We start from the raw sequence: 15,523 nt of genomic DNA, 5'->3' as shown, positions 1-15,523 counted from the left end.
TCCCAGGAGGGCCAGCCCCGCCGGCGGCGCCGCGTCGTCCCGAGCCGCCGCATCAGAGCTCAGGTGGTGATCCCAGGAGGGCCAGCCCCGCCGGCGGGCCGCGTCAGGTCCCGAGCCGCCGCATCAGGTCCACCAGCACGTCCAGCATGCTCGGGGGCACGCCGTCGCCGGGGCGGTACACCTCCATCTCCAGGACGTCACCCTGCCGCCTGAGAAATAGCGGACGCCTGGTCAGGCGCCCCGCTGAGTTCATCTGCACAATGCGCAGCGCGACTAGAGTGACAGATTGATACACTGCTGGTAGGCGACCTTGAAAGGCTGATGTCAATGTGGGGCAATGATTTAAAGCAAAGATGAAGGAGCTGTACCGACCCAAAGCCATAACAGAGAGACACTTAAAGATCCACTGCGCACTAACAACGGCAGAGCAGCGTACTGTGACGCATTCATGCTTGACCATACACGCAAGATGGGCCCGTAAGAGTGGCTTCTTTTTTATCACGATGCTTGCGTCCTCTGAATCATCCTTCTCTGCGCGCCCTAAGGAGCAAAAGTGTATTGGGATAGCAGTCAGAAGTGGTTCATCAGCAAACTGAATTGATCAAACTCGCGCGCACCCAGCTGGAGCCTGCGGTCATTCAGGCCTTAACAGGGACCGAGATCTGATCGGCTCGTTTGAGGGGATTCACGCAGTAACTTTTACGGCAGCCGCTCCAGCGTAAATTGACGACGCAGCGCGAACCATCTCGCCGTCCCACTAATCAGAGAAGCACTTAGCAGACAAGCAAGACAGACGGCCCAGACAAGCACTGCTCTCTCAGCCTCTCACTGTCTCGTCACACCCACCGCGGCCCGCGGATGGGTACTGCTCTCTCGCCTCTCACTGTCTCGTCACATCCACCGCCGCCGCAGACGGGCACTGCTCTCTCAGCTTGTCACTGTCTCGTCACACCCACCGCGGCCCGCAGACGGGTACTGCTCTCTCAGCCTCTCACTCTCAGCCTCCCACTGTCTCGTCACACTCACCACAAACAAGCACGTCGGAGCCGAGCCAGCGCGTGTGGGGGGGGGGGGGGGGGCGCTCGACTGGCTCGTAACGTGTCACTTGCTATGAGAGCGAGGAGCGAAGCGACTCATGAAGTTATCGCAAAGAAAAGTCGTGAAGGAGATTTGCGTTTAGGTGAGCAACAGGACTCGATTCGTCCCCACCGAATCTTTTGGTAGGCCTACAGCTTCGCAGCCCAAAGGCATCGAAGCATGTCGTTTGGCAAGAGGATTGCATCATCTTTTAACGTTGATATCCTCACAATCACATTGAATCATTACGACCAACAACGCACACGGCCTCGTTCCGTGCAAAATTAAACAGCAAAAAGAAAAGACGAAAATCACGGATGGGAGTGCTATTGAATTATTAAGTTTGCTAGCTGTTTGGATGTGAGGATCAGAGCGAAAATCCTTAACGCCAAGATAACTAAATTCCAGATTCCTCGCGGCAGATATAACCTCGGCAGCTACGCTTCCCAATGCCTCACCTAGTAGCTATTTAAAGCTCGAACAGTATAATTCTCAAGCTTGGATCGCTGACGCGTAAAAGAATGGTGCAAATAGAAACGTCATACCATTCAGTTGATCGTCATAGGCGGAGTGAGATAGATCTAAAGCGTGCGTGTTAGAATTAGTTCTTTCAAAGCGCAGGCATATATCTCGTGATACAGCAAAGCGTCAGACGCTGGAGTGAAATGGCCATTTACACACGGTAGCGACGGACCAACCTTCGACACATCAAAACACCTCCACGCGCCAGCGCGGGCGCATTCTGTTTGACCTCGTGTTCTGTACGCGCGCGCGTCATGGGCAACTTTACAATTTTGTAAACCACGTGGTGGACAGGTTTGGCTGAACCTATGATCGCAAATTTGTATCGTTTAGCCTGCCGGTTTACCTGGCATGTCAAATCAAGAGCAATATACCTGGGAGTCTAGCTGGCAGTGTCAAGTAGATTATTTCATTATGTTTAAAAGCTTTTTGTCACGGATCTTATTGTTGTATGAAGTGGACCCACTTTTGTACGCCGATGATGCCAAGTGTATGGTGGGTTCTGTATTCAGCTATGTGGCTTGCTCTCTGCGCCTCTCGGAACCCCTTATGCATGTTTTATTGCATTACATTATATTGCGACCAGCCCATCGAAAACTGACAGCGGTTCATGGGTACAGCATTTGGCATTTGTATTGACACGAGTATACTGACGGAAAACTTAGTGTTCGGAGTGATTTTGAATGTTCACAACCCCTTTCGTATACAGCAAACAGCCATTTACGCTCTCCCAGCACACACCGATTTTGAACAGCAGCAAGTTGCTAGCAGATTGACACTTAATTTCTATGCGAAATATCCCACGGAGAGTCTCCTGACCAATCGTGTCTAAGTGATCAGCTTGAAAGGGACTGCGTATTTTGGTAAGAATGGATAGGATAAATCATAATTTAAATACGCTTTGCGAGATGCAACTTGCAATCATGCACTGATTTTGGGGACGACACCATTGCAGGGTGCAGTTAGGCTGAACGAGCGCTGCCCAATTTAAACATGAAAAACAAAGCAACGGAGATATTTAACTCACATCTCTGATATACACATTAAACACGATGCTATATATATTTGCGATAAGATGATAATATGATGCTTGGGAATGCGACAATTTTCGCGGACGTTAGGGAATATACTGAGATCGAAATATATAAGTACGTCGACCTCTCCTGAGGCAGGCCTCTTTGACAGACCATGCATGTTAATGAATGGTCACACACCTTGACGTCGGGCTACGGCACCAATTGAGCAGGAGCCAGCTAACAGTGCAAAGGTACGGCAGCCGCTCTGGTTACGTGACTACAACATTTGGATGAGCTCGTGGGAGTCACAGCCGGCGTTCGCGATCGACACGTGATGCCATACAAGATACCGTCCATGCGAACACCATACGCGTGCTGCTGCGTTACATGGCGGTAGTGCCCATATAGAACAGCTCGCTGCCGCGTTAGATGACGGCAGCGCCCGTGTTCACCAGGTCAGAGATGGTGTCGCGGAGCCTGGGCCATTGCAGAGCTTTGTTCACTCTGAAGGGAAACCAGAGACACTCTGGTACAACGGCCCAGGTCGACAGCAGCGCGGGCGACATTGAACGGAGCTCGTGTCCAGCGGCAGGCCAGGACTCTCGGGCAGGCCATCCCACAACCGTCAGCCGGGACCGGAGCACCGGACGGAGCTCGTGTCCAGCGGCAGGCCAGGACTCTCGGGCAGGCCATCCCACACCGTCAGCCGGGACCGGAGCGCCGGACGGAGCTCGTGTCCAGCGGCAGGCCAGGACTCTCGGGCAGGCCATCCCACACCGTCAGCCGGGACCGGAGCGCCGGACGGAGCTCGTGTCCAGCGGCAGGCCAGGACTCCCGGGCAGGCTATCCCACACCGTCAGCCGGGACCGGAGCGCCGACCGGGCAGTCGCAGGTGCTAGCGGGCCGCCGACCCCCGGTGGCGACTCGTTCCTCCTGACAGAGCAGCCGGGTCGGCTAGCCGCGGCGCCGGTCACATAAGTGCAGCTGCCAGCCGTCACCAAATATTAGTTCGGCTCGACGGGAGTCGCACCGGAGCGAAGCTCTCAGCCGTCGTCAAATATCCATGCCGAGTCCGCTTACGTCCGAGCGGGAGATGTCGAAGTCACTTGAAGGCAGAACGGACCAGAGGGGGAGCCAGCTGGCCATGATTTAGGTCTCGGAAAACCAATGCCAGGTCAATGATGAGTTGACTCGCCGTTGAGTGGCGTGTAGAATGCTGCTGCGCGTGACGACAGGCGTAGGTATTAAGTTGAGCAAAATCTGTTGGGTGGGGCTCTGGGTCAGTCGACCTCACGTATTACCAAGTACCCTTTTCTGCCCTGATGTAGGCCACCTTATTGGACACCCATTGGGATAAAAAACTTGCATGTAATTATTTGTTTGTTTGCTTTTTGCTTTTATTGCTACCATTTTCAGTCAGCCTCAGGTCTACGGTCGATGGCTTTCTGTGGTGTGTCGGGGCGGGGGGACGGGGGGGGGGGCTTAGGCGCAAAATAGCTAGGCCATGACCCTTCAAATGAATACACTCATGCATCGTGCACGCCTGATCATGCAGCGCAATATCAACCGAACAACTGGTAAAGGGCCAGGCGTGAGATATAACCAGAGCCATCGGCACCGACATGACACGGCCACATGGCATGACATGAGATAGTTAGATCTCTCAAGCAGATCAAAGTTCAAATTGAGCTTTATGCCAGACATGCACGAAAATACGCGAGAAACTCAAGGATGGACGATCGCTGAGCGCCTTAAAATTTCCGTCCTAAGCTAGCAAGATCTTCCCCGATGGAATCCATGTTACGTGACTCAACTCAATTTTGCCAGTTAATAGTCGGCTCGCGTTAACTAAATTGAAGTTCTGCTCTTCGAAATGGAGCCGCAGTCAAAATCAATCACTGATTCGTGAGCAAAGCTCCATTTGGATTCACTCTTTCGTACAATATCGATGCCGCGCATCATCGAAATTGAGTGACCCGTTACAAAAGAGTGAACCGAACAACTCAGGGTGGTTACGCATGGTTTATCCCAGGCCAGTTTGTCCCCCCTTGTCAACCTGGCAACAAAGGCTCCGAGCATAGCGGAATTGCTTGCCGTGCTGCTCACAGTCTGCCATGGTCTGAAAATCGTACTATGGCATTTATCTTGCCATCGGTTTAAAGGCTACACGTGTAGGCCTCCTCTGAAGCCTTTAAGTCCTTTAGATTCCAAAGTTTCACAAATGCAGAAACGCCAGGCCCAACATTTTAAAGCTCAAGAAAATTGCTCATAGCAAGCCCACATGAACCGCTTTCATATCACACAGCCCTGTGATCGAAGGCAGACGGGGCACGAAATAATTCATCAGCCAGCCATGCTTCCGGTCATTTGTCACTGTCACTTCAAACACAAGGAAACTATTACATTTGTCCAGCCTATTCACAGACCCGCGTCACCCTGTGTCGATCCAGCGATACGGGGAGTGTCGCATTAGTCGAGGGTACGATGCTGGATATTATGCTGATCACACGCTATGCTTGCTTATGTAAAATGCTTAAATTTCAGCTGCTTTTGAAGTTGCTTTGAGACCGCAGAACAGCTCTGAACCTCATCGGAGCACAATCACCGGCTTGAAACCCGCGTGAACTTGTCGGTTTCAAAGCGCCACATCTCTAGAACTGCCGAGATGATGGCCCGTTAGACACGTTTCGGCTAAATGCAAGTAGCTTTAGCCCTCCATCGGATAACCTACATTCTTCCCACAGAACGAGCGCTGAAGCGTCCAGAGATCACTGATCATCCCACCAGTATCTATCAAAAATCGGAAAAATCATCTTGACGCCCGCAGCCTACATCCGTGACCACCTAACTGTACCGGGCTGCCACCCCCGCCCCCTCCCCCCCCCCCGCCTTCACCGGCTGACAGGACCCCCGCCGTCCCGGGCTGTCACCCCCTCTCCCCCCCCATTCACCGGCTGACAGGACCCCCACCGTCCCAAGCTACACTCTACTCTCCTCTCTATCAGCGGCTGCGACCACACCGTCCCGAGCTGTCACCCTCGCTTCTCCGCCCCCCCCCCCCCATCCTGTCCCCTTCGGCGGCTACGACCACACCGTCCCGGGCTGTCACCTTCGCTTTCCTCCCCTCCCCTTCGGCGGCTACGACCCCATCATCCCTGGCTGTTACTCGCTCTCTCCTCCCCTTCGGCGGCTACGCCGGTGGCGCATGCCGCTCCGCGAGTGCTACCACTCTGTCAAGAGTCACGCCACCCGAACAGCACCTCCTCACCCGGCGGCCGTCGTGGTGTTGGGGTGGACCCTAGCCGGGAGGGCACTGCACCGCGCGCTCGGCCGCCCAACACCGGTGGGACAAGGTGATGTCTCCCACCAACAGGACAAGGTGATGTCTCCCACCAACAGGAACGCACAGGCGAAATCCTGGCGCAACGGAAGGTGCTTATGAGTATAAGTGACGTTCTAGTTATGACACCTATTGGCTACCCATATCGTTGTATATCATGATTTATCATGCCTGCATATATACGTACTACATGAGCGCAGTAAGACGATAACTTTTGACGGACGGCAGGTGATGGGCGTCAGTGGGTCACTCGGTGTAACCCGTGGTAGGAAAAGGGATGAAATAAGCCGCCGTTTGAGGGCTGTGGTGTCTGTACGTCTTTAGAGCAATGGAACGGAAGCGTAAGGTCTTATTTTACAGGAAGATTTGACGCAAAACATTATTTTTCATACGCAAACGTTTTTGTCACACGTGACTAACGAAATGACATGTCAGCAATGTTAAGCATTGACGACTGACGGGAGATTTCCGCTTTGATTGCTACCCGCATACGTGCGGTTATGTTCCAAGGAAGTCAGATTCACATTCCGAAATAAAAATTGGGACTCACGATGTTGTCAACTTGTTTTCTTTTTTGAAGTTTTCATGTGTTTTACACAAAGTATAAACACGACACACACACACACACATACGCATAACTTCATTCACCCATAACGCTTTCATATTTTTTGTGGCGCTTCACAACACTGCTAACTACTTAGAACCACCAATGAAGTCATAGGTATACGCTTGCACTTTCTGGAAGCCTTGTAACACCGCCAATTGAATGCTCTTTGCTCCGGCGAGTGTCAATTTGACCTCCTAAGATCTCAAAAACTAGGAAAGCTAGACACCAAATTCACAGAGTCAGTTTCCCTGTATGTGAACTCACTTGCGTCAAAATCTGGGATTCATAGCTTGTGGTTCTGGGGTGATAAATAAAGTCAATCAAGGTCAAATTCAAGAATCATGTCCAACGTGCCACCAGATCTCCTCATGCGAGCACCTTGAACCTGGATACCTATTCTAATAAAAAGGTCACCAATGTTCATTTAAGGTCAGTGACCTTCTTTTCTCTTTGGTCATGAGGGCCAAAATCCTGCAAAATCGCTTTGATTTTTGCATTTGAACAAGCGGCAAGGGTTACACTAGGCGGTATGTTTCTAAAAAGTGTTGACCTGGCTAAGTTTAGGTCAGTGACCTACTCGGACCTACAGGAATTCCATAAAAGACATCTGTTGCGATCGCTGATATCAATAAATTTGAAAAGAGCACCAAAACTGCTCCTTAGAGCAAAACCTCAACTAAAAGCGGGATGGTTTTAAAACTGCTTTATTGCGTAAGAAACTATCTCAGAGATGTGACGATTCGTCAAATACTCCGTTGTTGCATCAGATTGAGTGATTCCCCAGACATTACCTTTGCTGACAGCCATGGTCTGACTATGACCAACAACAGGTCGGCGAATATACAACGCTCATGCAATTTTTTGTACCAAAAAAATCTGGTTTGCATATGACTACCGCTATGCAAAGTTGGGCACGGCTACGCCGCGCCGTTTGGAAATTATTTTGAAACATTTCTGGAATTCATTCTGCAACATTATCCGATAAATTATTCTTCTTGGGTCGGAAGGACCGGTCGAGCGAGTGCTTAAGACAAGCTCATTTTATTTTACAACATGAAAGAATTGACCGTCCCCACATCAGTTGGCTGGAGTGCCTGCCCTCCAATCCGCCCGCCAGTGACGGGGCAGAGAGTTCTAACTGCTTTGCCTCCGCAATTGGTCCTTGACTGGGTTAGCCTGCGGTCGGTAGCAGCGGTCGCGTTAAAGGCCGGGTGACATGATCGGGCAGGACGGCCGTGCCAACCATTGCGGGACGTCAAAACTTTCTCTACCATATTCTGTCTGCGTTGACCTGAAATTTTATGATCGGATGGTTAGGGTAAGGCTCGCGCAGCATACACTGCTTGGCGTGAGCTCTGGTGTCAGAACTGCCGGCGTGAATTGCAAACAGAATTCTGGAGGGCGCAAGTTCGGGGGCCCGATATTCTCCACTACTTGTTTTGAAACCCCTCCACTCCTGCTTGCAGGAAGCCTCAAGTGCTGAGCACTTAGCCATCAGCTGCGCCGTTATTTTCCACTGCAAATATATCTGTCGAATTGCCGCCAGCAGCATAACTGCGATTCAAAGGAAACTTGAGACTTACGTCGGTTCCTTTCAAAATCAAATTTCTACAATCTCGGATCCGTCTAATTTCACAACCATCATTTGATAGGTTCCCATTACTAGCAGAGCCCGACAGGCACTTAAGCGAACGTTTTCACAGCGAATTCTTCCGCCGACCATAATTGCGGTCTGCCTGCTCTGTTCCAATCCTCTACGGCTTATTCAGTTTTCTCCGGAAGTAAAACTCCGGAAAAGTTAAGACGAGATTTCCCCCGTACCGAACTCTGCCATCAGTCACACTTCCATTGCTCGCATGGCTGGCAGTTCATGTCAGAACTATTAACCACCACTTGAGCTAATGAGAATGAACAGAAGCACCGCCGATCGCTGCGAGTCGCGCCCACAGGCAGCCGTTCGCGGAAAACTTCCATTTGGTTTGTCGTCTACTCCCTCTGACGCTCGTCACATCGATTTAAATTCGGCATCAAAACACGTTAGCCGTAGTCTGCAGTTTGAAAGCTCCCAAGATCGGCCGTGTAAAGTTTTCATTATTTTTGTCATTTCTATCCGTCGGCTTGCTTGAATGACGACGCACGAAAGAACCCGTATGAGCAAGACCGTGGCCACCTCGTCAGCAACTTCAGTCACAGTAGATATGAAGATCCAGGTTGCAGGGCTAGCTGCTTTCATATAGCCAGCCGTTTCACGGAAAACTGGTCTACGCATGCTGTTAAACATTCTCCCAGCGTACTCAGGTTGGCGATTAACGTTTCTTGCTAAAGGTTTGAGAAACTTGCACAGCCTCTTTCATCTGTGATATCTTTCATCTACGTGTGAATTGACAGCAGGGATGACAGTCACACACACTGCGCATTGTGAAATGAAAGTCCGTCACCATTTGCTCTCCGAGAGAGATCAAAGAACGTAATTAAAAGCGTTCCCCCTTTCTTTCATCACGCGAACGCTTGCGTTATCTGAATCATCACAGATCACAGCCAGGAGGTGCTCATAACAAACTCGTCTAGTCCAGCATGACCAAACCCAGAGTCCAATAAAGTCGAGCAAGTCAAAGTCCTAGCATCCCACGACGAGCGCCAGTGACGTCACCAACCACCACGGGCGTATGTGACGTCACCAGCCACCACGAATACCATGACGTCACCAGCCACCACCAGCGCCAGTGACGTCACTTGCCACCACGAAGGCCAGTGACGTCACCAGCCACCACGAGCGCCAGTGACGTCACTAGCCACCACGTGAGTCAGTGACGTCACCAGCCACCACGAGTGTCAGTGACGTCATCAGACACGACGGGCGGTCGCCTCAGGCGCGGAAGCCAGGAGGCCAAGCTGCGCCGTGATCGGTGACATGTGCTTCTGATCATTTCACGGCCCATCACACACGGCGGGCCTGCGTGTGCGACCTCCAAGATGAGCCGCGCGCACCGGCCCGTGCAGTCCCAGCGCTCCTTGCTGGGCTGGAGCCAGCGGTATCGGGACCACGCCGTGATTGGTAGAGGCTGCGCTTCTGTCGCCGAGGACCAGCTGGTGCAGCCATTTGCTTAAATTTCCTGATATTTCGGTGTACGTTTCGTCAATTAGTCTGCATAACTATGGCTAATCCCATTTCGTGCACAATGGGTTCGTGAGATGCATTTAGAGTATTTGGTGCAAGTTCAGTACGACCGCATCTGTCAAGCGTTTGTTGAGAACGAAACCTGGCGCTGGACAGGGAACATGAGGATTAGACCACTACTTCATGCTGTGTCTGGATAAACAATGGAAGGCAATGCAATCCTTCAAATATCATGGATACATGAATGAACACATCAGCATGACGACCGAACACTTGCACCGACGTCCGATGATGTATCGATTCCATATACATCCGTCGGCAGGCTCCATCTGCCGCTTTCTCGTAGTCGGACCATGGACGTTCGAGCAATGGCAAGTCGTTTGCAGCCATGAGCGCGGCAACGAAGCCTGTTAACTGCTCCTTGCTGGACATAAATGGTCACCTAAATTCCTACTCGTGGCTGCGGAAGCGGTTAGCCCGAACCAAAATTGAACAACACAGCCAGGAGGTTTAGGGGCCCGATTTTCTACACCGCAGGGCCTCACGCCTTCCTTAGCGTTTGAGCAATCCCTAGGGACAATCGAGGGACAACGCCTTGGGACAATCAAGCTTAATACCAACCACCCTGATACTATTCTTCCGTCCTTCTCACTTTGGTGACATTCCCGAACTGATGATTTCTAAGATGGCGTACCTCGGTATGTTACACCTAAGTCCTGCACATGATCCGTTGGTGACCCAGTGAGCCTGAGGTCAAATACGGAAGCTTTTCGCATTGCCGCTTCGGGTTGATCGGATCGTTATTGTCTTTCCTCCTTGCATTATCCAAAACGGCAGCTTATGCCACGCCGGTGGCGCTACGCACGCAATAAAGATGCAGCTGCACCATGCGATCATAAATCATACCAGAGCTGGCCACGAATCGATATCATGGCTGGGAACGAACAGCGGCGTTACGAGTGTTTGTAACCTGGCGTCACCAGAATCTGACATCAGCAGAAGGCCAACGAGCTGATGGTCGACCCACCGCAATCTTATCGCAACGCAGCAGTCTTCATTCAACACACGTGATTGCCAACAGGCTTTCCGAGGCTCGCAAAATCATGCGGATATACCCAACGCCCCCGTCTGGACAGCCCCACGCCGTCGCTAGCTTGTCTGGCGCCCGCGGCGCGTGGCCGACGGTCCAAACTCACTGTATGAGCTCCAGTCCGGTCGCTTGGTCCATCAGCACGACATTCTCGGCGCCCATCCGAACCACATAGTCACCGGAGCGGAGTCCGGCGAACGCTGCGCTCTGGCCCGGCTCCACGAACACCACACTGCAACGCAGAGGACACGCCGTCAGACACCGCACGTGATCGGTCCACCAACATCAACTGCAACGCAGAGGACACGCCGTCAGACACCGCACGTGGTCGGTCCACCAACATCAACTGCAACGCGGAAGACGCGCTGTCAAGCACCTTATTGGTGCGAGTAGAACACGCTCACAGCCACCAGACACACCAAACGCGCCGCAAAGGAGACGTTAAGCCAACACAGGGGAAGGACGCAGTCAGGACATGAGGTTGCAGCGAAAAACACGCAGTTAAACGGCACATGCTCCACAAACACCAAACCGCAAGAGTAAACACAGCGGAAAATACCATAAGCACCACAAATATCACATCGGAGGGCCTTGGTAACTTCCAAGATAAGGCTTAGAGAAGTAGTCTTTAGCGGCTGAGTTCCTTTCCTTTTGAGCTCCCAACATTCCTTTGAGGAATGTTACTAAACGCTCCAGTAGCGCCACCTTCCTAACTCATGCAATTGAGCAACCCCAGATTTAGGACAAACACTAGAGGCAATGTTTGCAAACCCTGTGTGTTACGATCCACCGCTGCACCCAGCTGCCACGAACAAGCGTCGAAAGCCAGCCCATTTTTAGATCTGGCCGTTCTCAAAGTGGAACTGGGTGTTCCAACATCGCTGCACCCCAATGGCTTGAACGAGCATCGGAAATCAGCCCATCTTTAGACCTGGCCGTTCCCCAAGTGGAGCTGAGTGTTCCCCAAGTGGAGCTAAGTGTTCCCCAAGCAAGGCCGTCCCGGTTTCCAGGAAAAGCGATCGCCTGCGGATCCAGGACTTCGAAAACAACTTTCTAATTAAGGTCTTGGTAGCATCCCCGAAACGTATTCTTCGTCATCTTCTCTCCATAGTCTCCCATCTTTGAAAAGTTCAGGTTGACACAGTGGAAAGTTCATGTCGAGCAATGCATCCGACTGATATGATCACACATCTGAAGGCACACGGCCCCGACCTGGCGCCGAGCCAAAACGACAGCGGATGATTTTGCAGGCAGCTTGATGCGACGATTTGCAGCAAACGTCACAGCCATGCTCAACGTTTCAAACTCTCGTATGTGTGTGTGCGCGGGTCTGGGAACGTGTGTAGGTACATACGTGCCTGTATGCCCACGCGCGTGCGTATGAATATAGGTAGCTTTCTCTCTGGAATATCCAACGTCGCAGTAAGAGATTGATTGCGCTTTATACTAATGTTCGGCATGTGAGAGGCGGTGTCGTGATGCTCCGGGCAGCTGGCGGAGCTTTGCGACAGCTTAATTACTTCGCGAAAACGGAGAGTGCCATTACGACAATGAAAACTGGTTGAGTCCAAACTGGTGGCTGCAGTCTGGACTGAAAGCACTTTCCTCCTCGTGCGTTCGTTGACACCTTCGGGACATTTCTGCAAAAGAGCGAGAAGAGAGAGAAGAGAGAGACGAGAGAGAGAGAAGAGAGGAGAGAGAGGAGAGAAGAGAGAGAGAGAGAGAGAGAGAGAGAGAGAGCGAGAGAGGAGAGGAGAGAGAGAGAGAGCAGAGAGAGAGAGAGAGACGAGAGAGAGAGAGAGAGAGAGAGAGAGCGAGAGAGAGAGAAGAGAGAGAGAGAGAGAGAGAGAGAGAGAGAGAGAGAGAGAGAGAGAGAGAGAGAGAGAGAGAGAGAGAGAGAAGAGAGAGAGAGCAGAGAGAGAGAGAGAGAGAGAGAGAGAGAGAGAGAGAGAGAGAGAGAGAGAGAGAGAGAGCGAGAGAGAAGAGAGAGAGAGAGAGAGAGAGAGAGAGAGAGAGAGAGAGAGAGATAGAGAGAGAGAGATAGAGAGAGAGAGAGAGAGAGAGAGCGAGAGAGAGAGAGAGAGAGAGAGGGAAAATGGAAAGAGGGAGAGAGGGAGAGAGAGAGGGAAAGGGAAAGAAAGAGAGAGGGAGAGATAAAGAGGGAGGGAGGGAGGGAGGGAGGGACGGAGGAAGGAAGGAAGGAAGGACGGAAAGAAGGAAGGGAGGAAGGGAGGGAGGGAGGGAGGGAGGGAGGAGGGAGTTAATGAATAACGAGAAGGGTTAAGTGGGGAAGAAGACCTTTTATCCTTAATACGACTTGTTATAGGTCACCACATGCCAAAAGCACAAGTGGTCTGTTGCTTGGCAACCGCTATATACAGAAAACCAATCGCGACGAGACTCAGCCTATCAAAGCAGCTGATGCGCCTTCTGTGAACTTTGTCCTTTGTTGATGTGCTATGCCGCGAGCATGCCGTGGTTTGATCACACAGTGAACCACGCAGGCAAAGCGGACAGCTGACATCCTCATAGTTCAACTGCTTGCCATATGTATCTCTAACGGACACCTGATGCATTTAATTTAAATACACAAGTGCTGTTTTCAGCGCCGTTAGAGCAGAGGTGACCTAGCTATCACCTTGGATATTTTGACAGGTCAAGATGTGTGGCTACCTGCGCTGGTCCACATCCTGAACAACAGCGTTTGACATGGCAGAATACTGACTGTACATGTAAAAAATGAGCGAACAATTACCAACTATTATAAAATTAGTTATCAAAATATAATATTAGATACATCATAAAACTAGCGCAAAAATTGTCATATAATCAAAAAACCAATACAGTATTCCAGATATCTGCGTTTCAGGTGCGTCTAGTCACCTTCATCACGGACGTAAAAGGGACATGTAAGGGAGTAAAACATACCGAAATAAAAAAATGATGGCGTTTTCATTGCGCTCAATTTTACCAAACACAAATTCACTCTACTTTGACATGTTCTCCATGCCAGAAAAAACCAAGGAAAGATGTGCAGCACACCAGTGTCAAACACAATTCAGACTTTGGTTTATGTACGTTGTTTTGATCGCATTGAGATTGTTCGACGCAATCTGTCAAAGACCACTGACAAAGTAGATTCACCAAATTCTTGGAGGTGAGGGTGTCGGGGGCTAACCGATCTGTCGTGTAATCCACCTATTTTGAGAGCAGAGCGGCAAAACTCAGCTCCACGTGCTTACCTTCCCATTACCCAAGTCAGCCGGTACGTGCCATGAGTGACGTCATCGCTGCTGGTATGACGAGCCCCCGGGACTCGAGCAGCAGCGGGTCGGCCTACACCGTTCCTGGGTGTCGCCAGCAGCAAGGACCTCGGCTACGGTTACACAGAGCTCGCACTGTCCCTCCGCTGGCCGCCGAAGAGAACGGCACAGTGCCGGCGACGTGGCCGGCCGACCCCGGGCGACGTGGCCGGCCGCCCGTCCGTCCCCGAGACGTGACCTGCCTCAGGCCCCGATGCCATGGTGGCGGGGTCGCCATGGCATCGGAGCGCCGCCGCCTGCTGCCGGCACGGTCCACGGACTGCGAGAGCAGGCAGACTAGGCTCTTCTTGATTGAGGCATTTTCTACAGCGAGGCTTTGCAGCAGACTGGCGTTAGGTTGAATGGGACTCATCGATCTGTTCTACGATCAGGACTATGGAATTTGAAATTCTAGTCCTTAAGTCAGTCGTCACCTTAACTGGTAGGCCAGTTGCCGGAAAGTCATTCGTTAAAATAGCATCTCAGCTACAACAACCAACAGACATGCAAGACGCGCCGCTCGGTATTCGTTTCCGTACCTTTAGTGAAGCCCGCAAATTTCACTCCTAGGCTTACCAATCACCCAAAGCGATGGCTCATTATGATTCATGTGACATATTCCAGTTTCAAAACCACACTTCACTCTTGCAGCGTTGGGAATGGATCACAGCCAGTCGGAAGCCAGATTATTGCTGGTGCATGGCGATGGTCCAATGGCCCGGTCACGGCGGTCACCAGCTGGGTCGGATCGAACGGACACCTCCGCCGTGCTCGGTCGCTCTCCGCCAACCGCACGCGGCCCGTAGCGACCGCTGGCGCCCGATTAGTCATGTCCGGCACGCCGAGCAGCCCCGCCGGGCCGCGAACTCTGTGTGACCGGCTGTTGCCGGAGTGCCGAGCAGCCCCGCCGGGCCGCGAGCTCTGTGTGACCGGCTGTTGCCGGAGTGCCGAGCAGCCCCGCCGGGCCGCGAGCTCTGTGTGACCGGCTGTTGCCGGAGTGCCGAGCAGCCCCGCCGGGCCGTGAGCTCTGTGTGACCGGCTGTTGACCGGGGTGCCAAGCAGTCCCGCCGGGCCGCGAACTCTGTGTGACCGGCTGTTGCCGGAGTGCCGAGCAGCCCCGCCGGGCCGTGAGCTCTGTGTGACCGGCTGTTGACCGGGGTGCCAAGCAGTCCCGCCGGGCCGCGAACTCTGTGTGACCGGCTGTTGCCGGAGTGCCGAGCAGCCCCGCCGGGCCGTGAGCTCTGTGTGACCGGCTGTTGACCGGGGTGCCAAGCAGTCCCGCCGGGCCGCCAGCTTTGTTGACCGAGGTGTACTCCGTGCGACCGGCTGTTGACCGGGGTGTCGGCTGCAGCTCGCGGCAAGGTCGGCGTCGGCGTCGGCAGATTTTTGCGGCGGCCGGCGCGCCGCTGGCAGCGCGCGCGCGCGCCTCAGCCGCCGCCGCCGTCACCTCC

The 15,523-nt window shown here is 52.5% G+C and overlaps 1 protein-coding gene across 1 annotated transcript in view; it reads right to left on the bottom strand.

The window, feature by feature from the left end:
• Nucleotides 1-103: 103 nt before the first annotated feature.
• The window catches only part of LOC119100588 (uncharacterized), a 76,881-nt gene continuing 61,461 nt past the window's right edge, over nucleotides 104-15,523 (bottom strand). Inside the window, exons 12-13 of the mRNA XM_037223669.1 lie at nucleotides 10,877-11,002; nucleotides 104-209 (exon numbers count right to left, since the gene is read on the bottom strand). Of these exons, the coding sequence (XP_037079564.1) occupies nucleotides 104-209; nucleotides 10,877-11,002 (232 nt within the window). The remainder of the gene's footprint in view (nucleotides 210-10,876; nucleotides 11,003-15,523) is intronic.

Source organism: Pollicipes pollicipes, unplaced genomic scaffold (assembly GCF_011947565.3).
Source record: "Pollicipes pollicipes isolate AB1234 unplaced genomic scaffold, Ppol_2.1 Scaffold_4881;HRSCAF=5763_pilon_pilon_pilon, whole genome shotgun sequence".
NCBI classification, from domain to species: domain Eukaryota; kingdom Metazoa; phylum Arthropoda; class Thecostraca; order Pollicipedomorpha; family Pollicipedidae; genus Pollicipes; species Pollicipes pollicipes.
Note: the sequence above shows the minus strand (reverse complement) of the source record. Positions and strands in the feature narration are given on the sequence as shown.